This window comes from Triturus cristatus, chromosome 9 (assembly GCF_964204655.1).
Source record: "Triturus cristatus chromosome 9, aTriCri1.1, whole genome shotgun sequence".
Taxonomy (NCBI): Eukaryota; Metazoa; Chordata; class Amphibia; order Caudata; family Salamandridae; genus Triturus; species Triturus cristatus.
The window spans coordinates 728,569,814-728,590,150 of NC_140592.1; the positions used below are offsets into that span (position 1 = coordinate 728,569,814).

At 46.3% G+C, this 20,337-nt stretch overlaps 1 protein-coding gene across 4 annotated transcripts in view; it reads left to right on the forward strand.

Moving 5' to 3' along the window:
- Window positions 1-19,240, forward strand: part of SF1 (splicing factor 1) — a 211,642-nt gene extending 192,402 nt beyond the window's left edge. For 2 of the 4 annotated variants that reach the window (XM_085625936.1, XM_085625933.1), the window contains exon 12: window positions 18,781-19,240. In XM_085625936.1, the coding sequence (XP_085482062.1) occupies window positions 18,781-19,100 (320 nt within the window). In that variant the 3' untranslated portion in view covers window positions 19,101-19,240. Of the gene's footprint in view, window positions 1-18,390; window positions 18,507-18,780 lie in introns of all 4 variants that reach the window. The other 2 variants (XM_085625934.1, XM_085625935.1) reach the window with 2 other exon arrangements.
- The last annotated feature ends 1,097 nt before the right edge of the window (window positions 19,241-20,337 follow it).

Sequence of the window (20,337 nt, forward strand, 5' to 3'; positions counted from 1 at the left end):
CCAAAGAGGCCGTCGAGCGCGTTCCTGGTCCAGAAGTAGGCCGTGGTTGCTATTCCCACTACTTTCTGGTTCCCAAGAAGGGCAAAGGGGGCCTACGCCCTATCTTGGGCCTCAGGAGCGTCAACACCTTCCTCCCGGAAGGAACGGTTCAAGATGCTAATTGTAGCTCAGGTTCTGGCTGCCCTCGACCCTGGAGACTGGATGGTAGCGTTGGACTTGCAGGACGCCTATTTTCACATCCCCGTCCTGCCGGCCCACCGGCGTTACCTGCGGTTCACGGTGGGTCAGGAGCACTTTCAGTTCACCGTGCTCCCCTTCGGCCTCACCAGTGCCCCTCGGGTGTTCACGAAAGTGATGGCGGTGGTCGCAGCTCATCTGCGCAGATCAGGGGTTCCAGTCTTCCCCTATCTCGACGACTGGCTGTTGAAGGCGGGCTCACCCCAGCAAGTCTTCTCCCACCTCAAGATACGGCCGACCTCCTGCATTTGCTGGGGTTCTCCATCAACGTGCCGAAGTCACACCTGAGTCCCTCCCAGAAGCTCCTCTTCATCGGAGCGGTTCTCGATTCGGCGCAGTTCCGGGCTTATCCTCCGGAACAGCGGGTCCGGGATATTCAGGCTCTGATTCCCATCTTTCGGCCTCTATCCTGGGTTTCGGTCAGGTTGGTGCTGCGGCTTCTGGTGCTGATGGCCTCCTGCATCCAGTTGGTGCATTACGCCAGGTGGCGAATGCAGGCTCTGCAGTGGGACCTGAAGTTTCAGTGGGCCCAGCATCGAGGCAACCTCTCCGACCATGTCTTGATCTCGGAGGGCACTGCAAAACTTTTGCAGTGGTGGCTCACGGACCGCGATTGGGGTCAGCGGCAAATGCCTCTCCCTACCCCAACCGGAGCACGTAGTAGTGACGGACGCGTCCCTCCTGGGATGGGGGAGGCCACATGGGAGAGGCAGAGATCAGAGGACTCTGGTCTCCGGCGGAGGCTCAACTCCATATCAACCTTTTGGAGCTGAGAGCGATCCGGCTTGCACTGAAAGCCTTTCTTCCCTCGGTCCGGGGAAGTGTCGTGCAGGTGTTCACGGACAACACCACCGCCATGTGGTATTGCAACAAACAGGGCGGGGTGGGGTCGTGGACCCTTTGTCAGGAGGCTCTGCGCCTCTGGACATGGCTGGAACACCAGGGCATCACCCTGGTGGTTCAACATCTGGCGGGCTCTCTGAACGCCAGAGCAGACTAATTCAGCCACCGTTGCATGATGGATCACAAATGGCGTCTGAACTCGGACGTGGCGCAAGGTCTCTTTCTGCAGTGGGGAGAGCCCTGGTTAGATCTATTCACCACCGAAGAGAACACTCAATGTCAACAGTTCTGCGTGTTGGAATTTCCAAGGCGGCACTCGGCAAAGCTTTTCGTCACGAGTGGAGTTGCGGTCTATTGCATGTCTTTCCGCCTATAACACTTCTACCCAGAGAAGATCAGGCACGACCGGGCCCAAGTCATTCTTGTGGCTCGGGACTGGACTAGAAGAGTTTGGTATCCCAAGCTACTCCGTATGAGTGTGGGTCCCCCGATCCGACTGCCTCTTCGGGAGGATGTTCTGTCGCAGCAGCAGGGGACGGTCCTCCACCCGAACCTGCCCAGCCTCCACCTCCATGCGTGGAGATTGAGCGGCGGCAGTTGATGCCATTTGACTTACCTCCTGAAGTCTGTGATATCATTCTGGCAGCCAGGCGTCCCTCCACAAAGACTGTATACGCCTGCCGGTGGAACAAATTTGTGGCATGGTGCACAGCAAAGGCTGTGGATCCCCTTTCCGCCCCTCTTTCTGAGGTTCTACTCTTTCTTCTTTCTTTGCCCCAGCAGGGCTCTGCTTTGGGCACCTTGAAAGGTTATCTTGCTGCAATCTCTGCTTTCTTACGGCTTCCTGATCAGCCTTCTCTTTTCCGGTCCCCTGTTTCACGTTTTCTCAAAGGCATTACTCGCATGTTCCCTCCTGTCCCTTTCGTAATGCCTCAGTGGAACTTGAATCTTGTTCTGACCTTTCTGATGTGCGCTCCTTTTGAGCCTCTTCACAATTGTCCCATTCGTCTTCTGACCCTGAAAATTGCTTTCCTGGTAGCTATCGCCTCGGCTAGACGGGTGAGTGAGCTCCAGGCTCTGTCATCTAAGCCTCCCTTTCTTTCTGTTCATCCGGACAAGGTTGTCCTCCGGACTCGTCCTTCCTTTCTGCCAAAAGTGGTGACCCCCTTTCACATCGGGCAATCTGTCACGTTGCCCACCTTTCCGCCTCCGCATCCTTCAAAAGAGGAAGAGAGGCTCCACCGTCTGGACCCAAAACGGGCGCTGTCCTTTTATTTGGACCGCACCAAACTGTTCCGGGTGGACGACCAACTTTTTGTTGGATACGTAGGAGCTAAGAAGGGGAAAGCGGTACACAAACGGACCATCTCACGGTGGGTCGTGTTGTGTATTAAACTTTGTTACTCCTTGGCGAAAAAGGACCCTCCTGTTGGGCTGAGGGCCCATTCCACCCGGGCCACAGCGGCTACTACTGTCCTGGGCCGGGGAGCTCCCTTGCAGGACATCTGTCAGGCGGCGACGTGGGCTTCACTGCACACGTTTGCCAAGCACTATTGCCTGGACAGCCAAGTCCGGAGAGATGGCTACTTTGGCCATTCTGTTCTCCAGGACTTTCTGGTGTGATCTTGGCTCGCAGACCCACCACCGGGGTTGGTATTGCTGGGGTATCTATTCTAAGGTGAGGAATCTAACTAACGTGTTTCTTTCAGATGAACAAGTTACTTACCTTCGGTAACGATGTATCTGTAAGGAACATTAGGTTCGAGGCATATGAGCTGCAGATTGTACACTTAGCATAGGTCGCCATCTGGTGTTGGGCCCGGATGTTTGCAGTTTGTTTTTCTTCTTGGACCGTGCTTGGAAGTCACGAGTTTGGTGACTCCTCCTTCGGTCCGTACTGCGCATGGGCTTCGGCTCCATCCTCAGATTGTTTTTTTCCGCCATCGGGCTCGGATGTGATACTTCGTGCTCCGGCTTCGAACTTCTACGGTTCCAGCCTCGACGGAAAATCCTCGATTCTTCGAGTTCCTTCATCATCTTCATCTCTCGAAGCGGCACTTTTTCCATCCCGTACATCGACACCGGCCTTCGGGCCCTCCGCGACTCCGGTCCCGGCCGATGGAAAGGACTCCGTTTAAAAAGTGCCCAGAATGTGGGTCTAAATTTCCCCACACCGACCTCCATCAGGTGTGTAACCTTTGCCTCTCTCCGGAACACGAGGCTCGAGACTGCCCCGCCTGCAAGTCTTTTCGATCGAAGAAAACGATCCGAGATCGAAGGGCTCGACGCACCATGGCGCACTCATCCTCGACAGTTCCACCGGACATCTTCGGAGACGACGCCGAAGCTTCGGGGCAGACACACACCGAACTGGGAGAAGACATCGTCAGCGCTTCCGAGGCCGACGACTCCGACCTGGAGGACGTAACACCAGGACAGCGGGCCGTGAGTACAATGCCCCCTCCCAGCCCCGCACCGAAAACCAAAGAGACTCCGGTTACTCCCTCGCCTGCCGGCCTGGGCAAAACCAAAACCAAAGCCTCGATCACCCCACCTTCGGGCCCGGTGTCGAAGCACTCAAAGTCTCACGGCAGCTCGGGATCGAGCCAGCCGACGCCCGGTGCCGATAAACACCACTCGGCACCGAAGCCTGCAAAATCCAGCTCGACTCCGAAACCACCGGTGCCGAAACCTGGACACTCGGCGCCGACCAAACAGAAATCGGTCGGCACCGACGCTCCGGCGCCGAAACAGCATTCCACGCCGAAACACACGGAGACCTCCAAAAAGCAAGGCGTACACAGAACATCGAAACCTCCGGTTCCGAAATCGCCGGTGCCGACAGACGACTCGGCGCCATTGGCTCTGTTTACACCAGACCCTTTACAAAAGACTTTGTCCAGAGATCCAAAGACTGGCCTTTTGACTGTGATTACTAAGAAGCGTCGCCTTGAGGCTCCGGCTCCTCCTCCTCCACCCAAAAAGAGGGACTCAGCCACTTCTCCCCTTAGAGTACCCTCCCCACTGCCACCCCCCCTCCCACCACCACCCCCTCCACCTTTACCTCACTACGATCCGGCCCCATCCCCAGATCCGGATGACGGGGACCCGGACAATGACCCAGGGGACGCCCCAATGGATCCCACCCCACCAGGGACCCCAGATCCATGGGAGGATTATAATAACCCTGATGTACCCAATGTACCTCAAGACGACCTATACCCATCAAGGCCGTCTCCTCCAGAGGACTCTTTAGGGTTTCACCATTTAGTGCAGAGAGCAGCACACTACCATGGGGTGGACATGCACACGGAACCAGTGGAAGAAGACTTCCTACTGGATACATTTGATTTACAAGATCGTTCCACTGCTATTTTACCCATGCTTAAGGGTGTCACCAAGCACGCTACAGAGGTATTCAAAGACCCTGTCAGAGCCAGAGTACTAAACCCTAGAATAGAGAAGAAGTACAAGGCGGCACCCACAGACCCTGCATACATCAAGGGCCCTGCTCCTCTAGATTCCCTAGTTGTCTCCACAGCTAGAAAGCGGGCTAACTCCCAATCCTCAGGAGATGCCCCACCACCAGACAAGGAATCTAAACTTCTGGACGCGTCTGGTAAACGCACCGCCTACCAGGCTGCAAACATGTGGCGCATTGCAAATACACAAGCACTGCTTGCGCGATATGATAGAGCACACTATGATGAATTAGAGGCTCTTATGCAGCACCTTCCAGAGAAATACAAACGCCAAGCTCATGACTTGATACAGGAGGGCAAACTAATCACAAACACCTCCATTAAGTGTGCCCTCGATGCAGCAGACACTGCTTCTAGAGCCATAAACACCAGTGTCCTGCTTCGCCGCCATGCCTGGCTCAGGATATCAGGGTTCAAGCCTGAGGTCCAGACATCAATACTTAATCACACCTTTGACCAGCAAACACTCTTTGGCCCAAAGGTAGACGAAGCGCTCGAAAAAATGAAGAAAGATACAGACACAGCGAAGTCTATGGGAGCGCTCCAGACCCAAGCCTCTAAGCGTTCCTTTCGACGCTCGTCCTTTCGTGGCACAGGTAGAGGCTCCTCCACTGATAATGCCTCTACCTCCTACAAATCCCCTCCTCAAAATACCTTTTCAAAGGGCAACCAAAGAGGTGGCTACAGAGGCAACAACAATAAGGGCAGGGGCAAAACCAACAATACCCGTTCTGCCACCCCACCCGCACAATGACTCCCCTTCCCTCCCCCCAGACCATTCCACTCCGGTCGGGGGCAGACTACAAGATTTTATCCACGTATGGGAGTCCATAACATCGGACAAATGGGTGACCCAAATCATTCGGTCAGGGTACTGCCTCGAGCTAACATCTACCCCACCCAATATCCCACCAAGGCACCGTCCAATGTCCCAAGAGCATTCCACACTGCTCAAACAAGAGGTACTCTCGCTCCTCCAGAAACACGCCATAGAGCAGGTACCCGACAATCAACGAAATCTAGGGGTCTACTCCCTATATTTCTTAATCCCAAAGAAAGACGAGACCCTCAGACCCATTCTGGATCTCCGGCCTCTAAATGCCTACATACATTCAGACCACTTTCACATGGTCACCTTACAACAAGTCCTCCCACTCCTCTGCCAGGGAGACTTTCTCACAACACTGGATCTGAAAGACGCGTACTTTCACATTCCAATACACCCCTCTCACAGAAAATACCTCAGGTTCGTGGTGGACGGGCAACATTACCAATTCAAGGTTCTCCCCTTCGGGGTCACCACTGCACCACGGGTGTTTACCAAATGCCTAGCAGTAGTAGCAGCACACCTCAGACGTCAACATGTTCACGTCTTCCCTTACTTAGACGACTGGCTCATAAAAGCCGCGTCCTACCACCAATGCGTGCAACATACAAACAGCACCATCCAACTGCTTCATCAGCTAGGCTTCACGGTGAACTACCAAAAGTCCCACCTCATACCATCTCACACAAAGCAATATCTCGGGGCCACCATAGACACCTCAAAAGGTATTGCCTATCCAAACCCAGCCAGAATCACAGGCATTCTAGCCTTACGCAAAATATTCCTTCCTCAACACTCTCTACCAGCAAGAGTGTTTATGAAGCTCATAGGGATGATGGCGTCTTGCATCTTCATAGTGCCCCATGCAAGACTCCACATGCGTCCACTTCAGGAGTGCCTAGCACAACAGTGGAACCAGGCCCAGGGTCAGCTAACGGATCTGGTGTTGGTGGACGGCCGCACACATCACTCTCTGCAGTGGTGGAACACCACAAACCTTTCCAAGGGACGGCCGTTCCTGGACCCGGTTCCCCAAGTGACTCTAACAGCGGACGCATCGCTCTCCGGCTGGGGAGCGCACCTCTTACACCTCACAATGCAAGGTCTATGGACGCCACAGCAAAAAACGCTCCACATCAACCATCTGGAGCTTTTGGCGATCTTTCTAGCCCTAAAATCTTTCCAAAAGCAGATTTCAGGCAAAGCAGTCCTCATTCGCACAGACAACATGACTGCGATGTATTATATACAGAAACAGGGGGGGACACACTCTCCCCAGCTCTCCCGCTTAGCCCAGAGCATATGGAGATGGGCAATTCCCCAAAACATTTTTCTCCTGGCACAACATGTTCCAGGCGTACAAAACACCATAGCAGATCTGCTCAGCAGACAGACTCAACAACTACACGAATGGGAACTGCATCCACAAGTTCTTCACCCATTCTTCCAACAGTGGGGGCATCCTCAAATAGACCTCTTCGCCACCCACGAAAACAAAAAATGCCCAAGCTTCGCCGCCAGATACCCACACCCATTGTCCAAGGGCAATGCGATATGGATGAACTGGTCAGGCAGATTTGCATACGCCTTTCCACCTCTCCCACTAATTCCATTAGTGGTCAGGAAACTACAACAGCACTCCCTCACACTCATTCTGGTAGCTCCGACGTGGGCCAGACAGCCGTGGTACACCACGCTACTACAACTATCAGTGGTACCACATCAAAAACTGCACCTTTCCCCATGCCTCCTAACCCAGAACCATGGAGAAATCAGGCACCCGGACCCAGCTCAGCTCAACCTGGCGATCTGGCTCCTGAAATCTTAGAATTCGGGTACCTTAACCTTCCCCCTGATTGCATGAACATCATCATGGAAGCCAGACGTCCTACCACTAGAGCATGCTATGCCGCAAAGTGGAAAAGATTTGTAATGTACTGCCGTAACAATACAATCAACCCTCTAGATGCATCCATACAACACATCATATGCTATCTGCTCCATCTTCACAGGTGTAACCTAGCGTATTCATCCATACGCCTACACCTAGCAGCGATCGCTGCCTATCTACAAAACAGACAGCATTTGTCACTCTTCAGAGTGCCCGCTATTAAAGCCTTCATGGAAGGCCTTAAACGAGTAATTCCTCCCAGGGCACCACCCTCCCCTGTATGGAATCTAAATTTGGTCCTTACACGACTAATGGGTCCGCCCTTCGAACCAATGCACAAATGTGAGCTACAATTTCTCACCTGGAAAACAGCTTTCCTTGTAGCTATCACTTCCCTTAGAAGGGTTGGTGAAATACAAGCGTTCACCATACAGGAACCTTACATACAAATGCATCACAGCAAGGTCATACTTCGAACTAATCCGAAGTTCCTGCCCAAAGTCATTACCCCCTTCCACCTCAATCAATCAGTGGAATTACCTGTCTTCTTTTCGCAACCCCAATCTGTTGCGGAAAGGGCCTTACACACACTAGATGTGAAAAGAGCGTTGCTATATTACATGCAAAGAATGCAACCCTTCAGGAAGACCAAACAGTTGTTCGTTTCCTTTTCTCCACCACATAAAGGCAACCCCATCTCAAAATCAGGGATAGCTAGGTGGATTGTAAAATGCATACAAATTTGCTATCAGAAGGCAAAGAGAACATTATCTGTTCCCCCTAAAGCCCACTCTACAAGAAAGTTAGGGGCTTCTATGGCTTTTCTAGGGAATATACCCTTAGATGACATATGCAAGGCAGCCACATGGTCTACACCGCACACATTCACAAAACACTACTGTGTAGATGTGCATTCCCAGCAGCAAGCTAGGGTGGGCCAGGCTGTACTAAAAACACTCTTTCAAACAGCTGCAACGGATACCGGTGGTCGCCGCTAAGGTTGGGTACTGCTATATAATCTATGCTAAGTGTACAATCTGCAGCTCATATGCCTCGAACGGAATATGCTACTTACCAGTATGCATCTGTTCTTGGCATGTAGAGCTGCAGAGTTGTACACGCCCACCCGCCTCCCCGGCTACCTGTATCCGTTCCAGTCCATCTTATTTAGATACAACACACATGGGTTTCTCACTGTTATTACTACGCTCCATCATTTCCCTGTTGGCGAAAAACAATCTGAGGATGGAGCCGAAGCCCATGCGCAGTACGGACCGAAGGAGGAGTCACCAAACTCGTGACTTCCAAGCACGGTCCAAGAAGAAAAACAAACTGCAAACATCCGGGCCCAACACCAGATGGCGACCTATGCTAAGTGTACAACTCTGCAGCTCTACATGCCAAGAACAGATGCATACTGGTAAGTAGCATATTCCTTAGATTCCTCACCGCCCCACCCATCCTCCCCGTTCTGCGAACTGACATCTAGGGTTAAGGCTATCCTTTTCAGGGCCCTAGATTTTGTTCCTGGCGCGGAAAGCTATGTACAAGAACTGACGTCCGTGCGCGAGGGTGGCGTCTAAGTACTCAGACGTCATTCCGGCGCACGACGGACGCGGAGCCGCAGATGACGCCTAGCGACGCGCAAGGGTATTGCTGACACATCTTTCCGGATCCAGCCTGACGCCTGGGGATATTCTAAGGTGAGGAATCTAACTAATGTTTCTTACAGATGCATCGTTACCGAAGGTAAGTAACTTGTTCTTCTGGTGGTACAGTATCTGCTTGTTGATTGTTCACCTTTTGAATATACCTCATGCGCAGTGTTCCACAAAGATTCTCAATAGCTCTCCTATGTCGGCAAGGACTTTATTTCACAGCTCTGCACGCGACTCTGTGACTTCATCTGAGCCATAAGACCTCGTCGGTGTGCTGATGGTCCGTTTCCACCCATGTTTTCCATGCCTTTGAGGCGATCGGGTGAACCAACATTTCCTACAAACACGTAGTATGCAGTATATGCCACATTAATGAAATAACCACATGCACTTGAATTTCAAAGTCCATAGCATACTCATAAATTATATAGAAAATCTCATAAGAAACATTCCATGTGTATACAAACTTATTTCCAGTATCGAGTATAGTTATCTGGAATTAAAAGCAAAGAAATGTTTTAAATTGTAAAAGATTTTTCCTCTCCGAAGGCGGCAGCCAGACCTTTCACTCCCACTATGGGATAGACTAACCTACTTGCCTCATTTTTCAACGTCAAAATTAAGACCATCTAAGACTCCTTCGCGGAGACCCTCATGGTAGAGGGAAGGATCACAAAATATCTAACACCAGGCACTCCTGTTGAGGGTCCATCTCTAACACGGTCCCCTTTTCTTCCTAAGTTCTCCCTCACTCGAATTGGAGGCTGTTCTTTGCAAGTTCAAGTGGCCTGTGTCTGGAACATCTTACCAGTGACTATTAAACAGGTGCCTGAGATACTCACCATTAGGAAGATGTTGAAAACGTGTTCCAGCAACAACCTTAAAGATGCTCTCTCCCCTTTACAGGGTCCGCAACAGTAGCTGTGCGCTCTACAAATATTATATATCATATAAGCAGATGGGCAACGTGGGTAGGTCCATGAGGAATCCACAGGCAGATGCTGTATCTACCAGTGAAGGTCTTCTGATGGTACATCTGCCTGTGGATTCCTCGCCATTTGAATATAATCCCCAAGCATTCCTCCAATCTGAGGAGGGTGCCTAACTTTACCAAAAGTGTGGAAGGGGGCCAAGTTGCCGCTTTACAGATCACATTATTTCATTAATGTGGGATATACTGTATACTACCTGGTTTGTTGGAAATGTTGGTTCACCAATTTGCCTCTGGCAGGGAAAAATAGGTGGAAACTGAGGTCAGCCCGCGGGCTAGGTGGTCTTATGGCTCCAATGTCCTCACGTGGAGTCGCAGCATTATGACGCCCTCGTAGAGTTGGGGTACTATATAGAAAAGTTTTTGTGGAATGCTGCGCGAGGGGTATATTCAAAAAGTGAGGGATATACAGGCTGATGTATCCACCAAAGCATCTGTTTACAAGTTCAACCTCGTCTCCAAGCCAGCCACCGTAATAAGATAACTGCTATGAAGTCAATGCATAGCCTGTTTTGCGATGCAAAACAAGATGGTAACTTGTCTGCAGGAGTAGATTTGCAGCTTTAAGAATTTGTCACGGGCTGTTATTTAAATAAACAATGGTGCATGTTTAAAACCAAGCTAACAAAAATCTCACTTCCTAGCAAAACGTTTGCTAAGCTGCAATCTTTCTCTTTATAATTGCATTGAGAGTGCAGTATCTTATGTGGCTAATAGAGGTCCCTTTACAACTCCACAGACACCTGGTAACAGTCTGTGGTGCTGCACCTTTTCCTAGCTTTGTGGAATATCTATTAGTACTCGGGCTACTGCTGGTATATATTTTTTTTTACCCCAAAAATAAAACTAACCGCATTTGCAACGCCAATAGCTCAAAGTTTCACAAATGCGAGACTGATTGCATTGCAAATGCCTGCTTTTTCCGTTTAGGAAGCCGATAGGTTACCTGTTTTCTGCACAGCGCTCAGGTGTTCTTTAGGCCCAGTCGATGCTACATAAAAACGTATAATTTTAATATTGTCTGCAAACGTTGCTGTGTTCATGTAGTACAGCAGCACGATGCATAGGTGAACAGATTAGCAAGGATAACCAGACTGCTCGTTCCTTCCACCAAAACGTCCCCATAAAATCTTCATAGTCTCTAATGCAGTAAATTGTCTTTTTTCCCTGCCAATAGGAAGCCATCCATTTGACAAGGAAGTGCAAGAGGGATGGGGAGGAGGGAGATGGCATTGAGCCAATCCTCCCTCACTCTTAGCAGAAAAAGAAAGAAATCACTGAAACTAATAAGTACAATGGTATAGCAAGTGTTCTCAACTATACCCACCTCTATTTAAATCCAAGGAGACATTTGAAAGAGTGATGTAAAGAAAAAATGCACACATGGCAATAGCTTCATCTTACATACTACAAATATCACCCATTTTGAAAGGAAGCCACAAATTAACGTTTCTTGGCTATAAAGGGTACGTTTTCCAGTGAGCGGGTGTGCCTCTGAGCCATGAAAGGTCTGCAGGAATGAAACTCTGTGCGTAAAAGAATGTGTATGGAAAGCTCAAAGCTGCTGTTGAAGGGAGCACAGTACTGGTACATCTCAAACTCAAAAGACGAGAGCAAGATTTCAAAACGAGAGGACCGCAGCACAGGGAAGGGCATATGCTGCTCACAGCAAGAACCTGGAATCTTTTGTTTGGGGCAGGTTGTCTGAAATAAGGGGGTGCCTATGCATCCAGCTGCAAACACCCGTCTTGCAATGGGGAGGATGTGGTGTTATGGCTAGAGCTGCCAACTTTGGTGCTTGGGGACCAGGTTCGAGTCTTCGCAGCAGCTCAACATCCTGTGATTGAGCGAATCCCAATATTAATGTTTTAAAAAATGCAATTACCGGAATCTTTGTGAGTTGAAAATGAATGCCGTCATCTGATCCTGAACTTAAAACGCCTACATCTGTTAAAAGCAGCAACACAGAACTGAAGACCATATGGCGTAACGGCAAGAGCTGCCTGCTTTGGAGCTGAGGAACAGTTTGTGTCGATGTCTACTCAACATCCGATTCAGGGCGAATCACTGGATTTGCTGTGCAAGATGTAAACTAATGGTTTAAGTGGTGCTCATGTAAAGTGCACCACTACGCTATAAGCCACTAAAAAAATATTGTTTGGTGGGAGTGGAAAGCGCTGTTCGAGCAGCGAGGGGCAGGACGTGGTGCGATCGAAGAACAATGACACTGCAAAGAAGCTGAGACGGGAGATGTTCTTGGAAAAAGCACAGGAGATTAAGTGAATTGCGAGGGGCGAGACGAGAGCGGAAATAAAGGCATGCTGCCACCATTGATAAGAACTCCGAGGAAAAGGAAGGTGCGTGGTTGCTATAGTTAAAGCGTGCATGCTGTGCTGTGAAAAAGGAAGGTGCGTGGCCTAGAAAAGACTGTACTAAGGAGGGATTACTAAGCCTACTTACAAATCAAAAGCAGCCATTTAGGAAGGACAGTAACGGGAGCCAATTGAAAAGATTGTCGGAAAATGGTCAGTTTTAAGTCTATACCTGAATACAGTCTATAAGAATAAGCATTCTACTTACCTATCTAATTTGAATGAAAATTGCTAGACCACTGTGACTCACCTAGTACATGAGCAGAGTCAGCTAAGTTGACCATGAATTTGCAAGCAATCCTTAAGTTAAATCTCTCTGAAATGAATGGTTTAATAGCAAGCTGGGTCGTTTCTATGATTTGAAGAGGTGAAATGTGTGGTTAGTCAGCACTGCAACTTCTCTGGGAGAGGAGTTGGCCTAACGGCTAGGGCGGTCGACCTCGAATCTGGGAACTGGATTTGAGTCTCGGCAACGACTGAACATCCTGTGATTCTGGGCGAATCACTTAATCTCCCCGTGCCTAACAAAAAAAAAATGAATATACCGTTTTGTAATGCAACTGGTGCTATGTAAAGCACTCTGATACCCGATTCGGGTCAAGTTCGCGCTATATAAAACTGTTAGTCATAAAAAGATATTGATTGCCCGAGAGATAAGAAAGCGGTCCTTATGAGCGGTTGCTCGTAACCCTCTAATACAGTATGATTAAATGACCTAGAGCTTTTCTTATTCTTTCGTGTTTGTGCTGATTGTGTTATTATATTCCAATTTCTGTACTCAAAATCTGTATGTTAACTATGGCATGCCTTAGCCCTTGAGGTGGCCTTAATGCAGTTTGTTGTAATGTCTGTGTCTTCCCTTAGAGAAAGTATGATTGTTTGGGGTGCTACTGGATGGAATGTACACTGATTTGTTGAAATAGTTTCCTGTATTTTAGAAATGTTAATTTGGTTTGTTGGCCCCATAATACAGATTAGTTCCACAGAGTTCATATGAATACATCACCAATCTGAGACAATACGAAAGTTCATTTCAGTACATAGATTAAATATGGCACTACCACAATGGACCCTGTTAAACATTCCCCTGTTCCTGGCTTAGGCTCCCTAACTTGCACAGACCGCCTTACTTCATAATCCTGTTCATAGCTTCCTAAATGTCTTATAGGATCTGGATATTAAAGTATAACGGGGTTCTAGGCCCTCAATCTTTTCCATTTTTGCCCGCCAGTATACAAAAGTTGGAGAGAAACACAGACTTCCAGTTTTGGAGGATTAGGCATCTGGCTGTCAGTGTGACCAGAAATATCTTTTTATCTGCCATCTGCATTCTAGGATTCGCGGAGACTCCCAGTGGGATGGCTGGGTATCATTGGCAAAGTAAATATTGAGCTTACGGATACAGAATTTGTTAATGGAGTCACCAGTATCCAACTATTTTGGGATAATCACAAATATGCCGCCACTTAACTTCGCTCTGCTTAAGACACCTAAATCATTTATCTTGTATCTGGGGGTTAATATGTAGAAATTCAAGTGGTCCACACAGGAGCTACTTTGTCTAGTATTGCATCCGGCGTAGGTTTGCATCTCTTATCTCTGAGAAATTCTCATATTCTCAGCCAAGATGGCTCCTCTCTCCCCCATCCCCCCCCCCCCCTCCCCCCTGGAGTAGCCATTGTTTTTTTTAGCTGTACTGTATTATTGAGGTGATGTCTCTTTTGCTAAGTCTTTTATCATCATTGGCCTGCACATAGATGGTGTTGAGAATTTGTGGTGTCTGCTTGAATAAGGTGTCTTATTGTTTATTGCAATTGATGATTAGCAATGTAGAATGTTCTCATTCGTCCATGGCGAAACTCAAAAACGAATTGGTGGGAAGCTGCTCTGGCAAATAATTAGGTGGGCTAGAGTCACCCTACTGTCCACACTACCTTCCTTTGTCCTAAAGTGGAAAATAAAATGTTAAGACCCTCCTGTGTAAATAAGTTGGTATTCTAACCTTTTTTCTAATTCTAATAAATAATACCACAGACGTTTTCACGTAAGTTTTGAATTTTTTTTTTTACGTAAAGTTATGGGGATAGAGGGGCACACAAAGTCCAAAGACAGTCCTTGCCAAAGTAATGCAATCTAAATGCTACACACGTAACTTTACAAGAAGGGTTTTATAGAAAACTTGCCCATCTTCCCTGTCACTAGATAATGCAAATAGAACCTGGATTGCCATTTGCCTACAACTGGTCTGCAAGACGTGATAATATAAAGTCACCATGCCTAGATCAATGTTGGCGTTTCCTGGCCAGTGACCTAAACTTTTCTCCTGCTCCATCTCGGTGTCTTCCTAGAAAACTAAACTTTAGAAATATTCCTCATCTGACATGGGAGTACTATTCTGATCACACCCTGATAAGAATTCTTGAGCATTAGAAGTTAGGACCGGTGTAACACGAGGTGTCACCGGTGTTATACCAACAAAGAAATGGCCAGCAAATGAGATTGCGTTTTTGCCACTGTAGATTAAACCTCAAACTGGCCTTCTATTTACTTTACCTAGAAGAGCACCTGTTTTTATGACTAAGGAGAACCCTCCACAGACCATCCTAAAACTTTTAATTCTAGAGCCTTTTGTTTTATATTTTGCTCTTTTTCTGCAATCAGGCAAGCAGAGTAGCTGGTTAAACAGGTGCAAAAAAAAGCTATCTACTCCAGTAATGATGACATACACTCTATCAAACAAGGGGAAAAGATCAGCTGGCCCTGTTGGTCCTTTCAGCTGCAGGCTCCAGTTACATTGCAGCGATAACCGAAAGATGCCATTCATCCATTTAAAACCGCAAGTGTTGAATAGTCCGGATTCTAACAGCTTGCGAGGTAGTATTGTGAAGTTTAGTTTGAAGAGTTGGTTTTAGAAAAATATATACTGTGCACGCCTGTTCCGTTGGTCAGCAATTAAGTGGCATATGGGCACCAATAGTCTTATATCATCCACGTATGTTGCAAAGTCCGTTCTTCCTCAAAATAAATCATTGAGGTACTTTTGTGACTGTAGGCAAAAATCCTCTAATACAGAGAGCAACCTGTGTCCTTCAGTTAACTTTTACACTCACTGTAGGCATAAGTATTTCATATGTACAAATGGTTTAATGTGGTGGTTCTGGAATTTCTGAAACCTTTATTGCTGCTCCTTTTTGTGCTGCTCCTGAAGGAAGAATAGCACTGGAGAGTCATTGAAAAGTCTGAACAACTAATGGTTGCTCAGAACTATTCTTTCAGGCTATCTTGTTATACTTCCAAAAGCCTATCTTTGAAAATTGTTTGCAGACATCAGTGGACTGTAATTGATAGGGTTCAGAAGCAGTGCTCTACTGTGTAGTAGAGGTATAAGTAGGTATGTGTCCTAACGGCTAGAGCAGTCTATCTCGAAGCTGGGGAACCGGGTTTGAGTCTCAGCAAGGACGCTCGCTATCCTGTGAGTCTTAGCAAATCACTTACTCTCCCCATGCCGAACAGAATGAATGTGTCTAACACAAGTGTAAATTGCTCTGATACCTTCAGGTCAAGTTCACGCTATGTAATACTCCCCAAAAATGTATGTGTGTGCTCATGGAAGAAAACAGTTGGCGAGCGTTGCTTATTGGAGTTCTGGAAGCTTGAACACATGAAAGCATTCTGAAGTTTCCTTGCAGCGTAAAAATAATCGTTCTAATTCAGGCAGCTTGTTTTGCACCTTGGTTCTAGAGAATGTCTGTCTCAAATTCCTTTGAATTCCCAAAAATCCCTGCAATTGGCAGATTTAAGTCCGATGGCTCCAATTGTCTTCTAAAAATCCATGTTCTCAGTGGCAGTCTACCCAAGGAAAAAAGTTTTGTTAATCTCAAAACTTGGACAACTCAGTGCTGCAAGTCCCATACGGTGTTTCATCTCAATTTTCAACGATTCCATTTAACACATGTAGCACAACTGAAACATCCCTGAAACACCATAATTGTCATTTTGACATGCAACTTTATTGTTCTGAACATTATTGTAGTTTGACAAGACGTTCTTTGGCTAATAAGATCATGTGTTCAGTACCTCTTTGGCATTGACTGGCACAAAAGACTATAAAAATGGAGGTTTACATTTTCTTTCCACCTTGTGGCAAATACAACTATGTTTCCCCCCATCCATTTTAAGTAACTTAATACTTGACACATGTGGGATGTCAGGAGAATGCTTGATAGAATAAGAAAATATGACATCAGGACAACCCTTTCCTGATATTTTGGTCTTAAGCTAAAACAGACTTTATCAAGATATGGTGGCAACATTAATAAATGATCAAAGCAAAATGCCTATTGCAGAGAGCTGTCTGAGTTCACTACTCTAGGTGTATGGAAGGGTTGCTGCCTTCTGTGCTTACCCATTACTTCTTTGTAAATGTGAAACTATCCACATATTTTCGTTAGGCATTGCTGCTTGGAAATGGCTGTTAGAGCGGACATGTGTAGGTTATATTGAACACTTCTTTTGAAGCCTCCCCATCCCGAGGTCCCATAGAGTTTTATGTTTTCAAAGTGTGAATCAATGAGAGGTTCTGTGCTAGAGAACAATTATACAACTAGAACTTTAATTGAGTGGCATTAAACTGTTTAACGGTGTTGCATGCAACCAACCATCCTCCCTGATGGGTCAAAGGAATTTTGTCATATCTAAATTGCCACTGTCATAGAACTTATAGCCCATCCACACTTAAGTTGAAAAATCAGATAATTTGTATGGGCAGTAATATTTAGTGCTTCCTAAATTATTTTGTGCACTAAAGATTCTTAGCCTGAGGAGGATTATTTGAAGCGAATAAACCTGTCCTATACCAACGCTTATGAAAAGCGGTTACAGGTAACTACCTTTTTTTTTTTTTTTTTTTAAATAAGGGTGGTTGCCATCCTAGTTTTTAAATGATCGGGGTTCCATTTGCATTGTAGGTGATCGCAACAAAGCTCTGTACCTGTGAATGAACATTTGAAAATAAAGTGATAATTTGCTAATTGTTTTTTTTTTTGTGTACTAGTGATTGACGTTATCTTCAGTGACCGATGTGAAAAGTCATATACACACATTTTTTTTTAATTCAGGGTGTCCATAATGAATTAAGATTGTAGTTCATTAACTTGCTTTTCAGGTCTGCATCATTTATTAACATTGGTTTGTACAATCTTGTGTTTAAAGTGCTTAAGCTTTCATATTTCGAACTTGGTAGCTGACTAACTCTTGAAAGCATGACTGGGTTCCGGAGAGTTGTGTACGAAAAAGTAAATAATCTGTCAGCTCTGTAGTGTTTATGACTTCCTACGCTTTTGTGTTCTGTAAATAAGGTAGTGTTTGCCATAAGAGCTGTAGGCTCATTGAGTGACTTGAGTTACCTTTGAGCAAAAGCATACAATTTTTAAGTTTTCTGCTATTTCTGTCATTGTCTTAAGGGTAGGTTAGTTAAATGTTTTTTGACTGGTAGCATTCTCAGTCAGCGAAGGACAATGATGTGATATAAGCAAATTCAAGCACTAGAATTGGCATTAATGTTGGCCATAAAAAAGACAATTTCAGATGATTCTGTGCTGTAATTAGAACTTCATTGCAAATGACCGATATCAGGTCATCTGTTTGGTTCATGTTTTAAAACCTACTAGTGTATTGGGGCAGGTTTGAGTCGGTGTAGAATTGTTTTTACACTTTCAAACCAGAAGGAAGGAATTCATGTAATTCTATATTTTGCTTAGAACTCTTAAATGAGGTATGTTTCTATCTTAATACTTAAGGCGCACTTTCTGTAGATCGTAACGAGGCATCTCTTCCGGTCTTGCTCACTCTGGTCCCTGCTTTACATAGTATCTCTTTATACAGCAGTGAGATATATATATCTTTTTTTGCAGGCTATATTGCTGTTAGAATCCCAGAATATAAAGCCCTGATTATAACCTACTTTATTGCTTTCTAGTTATTTTGCAGAAATTAAATGTTGTGCTGCTTTGCTTGTCTGGGGGAAATGGTTGGGTGTATAAAGAACACAGTTTCACTGCATTTTTAGGTTGTGTAATTTATTGCTTACAGTCCGAGACTCTGGTCCTATTCTTGAGCATCGGGTGCGGCCGGAACAGCATGGCGGGGCCCCAGAAGGCAGGCAGCACCTCTTCTTCCTACCTCAGCTGCCTCACGATTATTTGTAGGTAAATTTGCGCATGCGCAACTTGGATTCTCCGAAGGCTGGGATAACGCGCATGTTTGTCCACAAGGAATTGTTTCTCTGGGGGTTTTGGATTCTGCTCCTGATTAACAATTTTGATGATGCAGAATTCCAATAGGAGTATCTCTTCCATTGTCACTGTGCAGTTAATCTGGGTACTGTTTTGCTAGCATAACAGCCTGATGTGACCTTAAAGTCCCATAGGTTTATTTGTTTTAGGCTGTAATTTTAATCCTTTTGTTTTCTCTGCTCTGTAGACACTACTAGCACATCCACAGTCGCCACAACCATTCCACCATGGCAGCAGCAACCGGGATCCACTGCAGCCTCCACTTCTGCATCTCAGATGCCAGGAAATCTGCCCTTAGTACCTCCTGGTATTCAACCTCCCCTACCATCAGTTGTGCCACCTTCTCTGCCTCCACCCCCACCTGGCACCACGGGCATGATGTATGCAACGCCTCCACCACCACCTCCGCCACCACCAGCAGATCATCCCAACTTTGTCACCATGATGGGAATAGGTATACCTCAGTTTGGAATGCCTGCTCCACCACCTCCCCCACCGCAGAACTAGACAATGGTTTTCTGAAGAGAAAACAGCTTTTTTGAAGGACGAAGGCCAGTCTTATGACCGAAGCAGGACATTGAAGTGATGAGTTCAACCATGCTGAAAATTTTGAAGTTTCCACACAAGTGTCCTCTGCTTTCTTCATTTTGATTACAATGGATCTTGCTTTGTCCTTTTGTTTGCCTCCGTATATTTGTAACAAACTGCCTCCTCCCATGGCGCTACTTTATCAGAGACTTACTCGAAGTTCTGATACACATTTGGCAATCCATGCAACATCCTGCAGGTAATGTTCAGTAGTAGGACTTGTGACTGTAATTACCTCACACAATATTATAGCACCTCAAGATGTGGCATTCCCATTACTGGACTTGATATTTGGTATGAGCATACTTCCATGATATGGACTCGCTGTGAACTGAAATGCTCATGGAAAATATGGATTTGGTTAATTAATGTGGGACAACCTTACCAGGGTACTGAGACTCTTATTGACCGTTTAATGTCGTCCAAATAATTTAGTGAGCATCAGTGCCATGTATATATATATATATATATATATATATATATATATGTGTATATATATAATATATGCTCTAAAGTTCCATTTCTAGTGTAGTTTGTGTAGGTTCTAGTACATTGTGGATTGATCTGGTCATAGGAAACCTGCTCAAAATATAGGTAAAATCCTTTGTCACAGAATAGTCCAATGGCCATTGGTGAATATATGGCTTGTGTACAAGCACCTAAATAACGGATCAGACTGGTGCATTGACTTGTAATAGATACTTAATATATGTACAGTCTCAACACTTGGCACCCTTGTTTAAATTCTAGCTCTGCTTTCATGCTGTTGGATCTGCAATGGAAGCACATGCTAGTCTAATTTGCACAGTTTTCAACCTTATTCTATTTTTGTAAATTAGGAAATTCCCTCCCCCTCTTGAAACTAAATAAAAATGTAACGCTGCTTATTCCTCAGTAGATAATTTGATGAGGTGTAGTCAACATTTTTCTATTTATGATGGCAAGGTGCCACAACCTAACAGTTATGGTAGAAGTGAAGGCGCACCTTTTTAAATTGCTCCGGTGTGGAGTAGTGATATCCTAGGAAAGTTCTCATGTATATGGAGGAGGTGGTCGAGAGAATGGACTGAGCTCCATTTTCAAGTTCCTTCCCTGAAGTCAGTGTTTTGCTTAGTTGGTTTGCCAGTGGGCCATCCAGGTGCACTGATTACTCCGC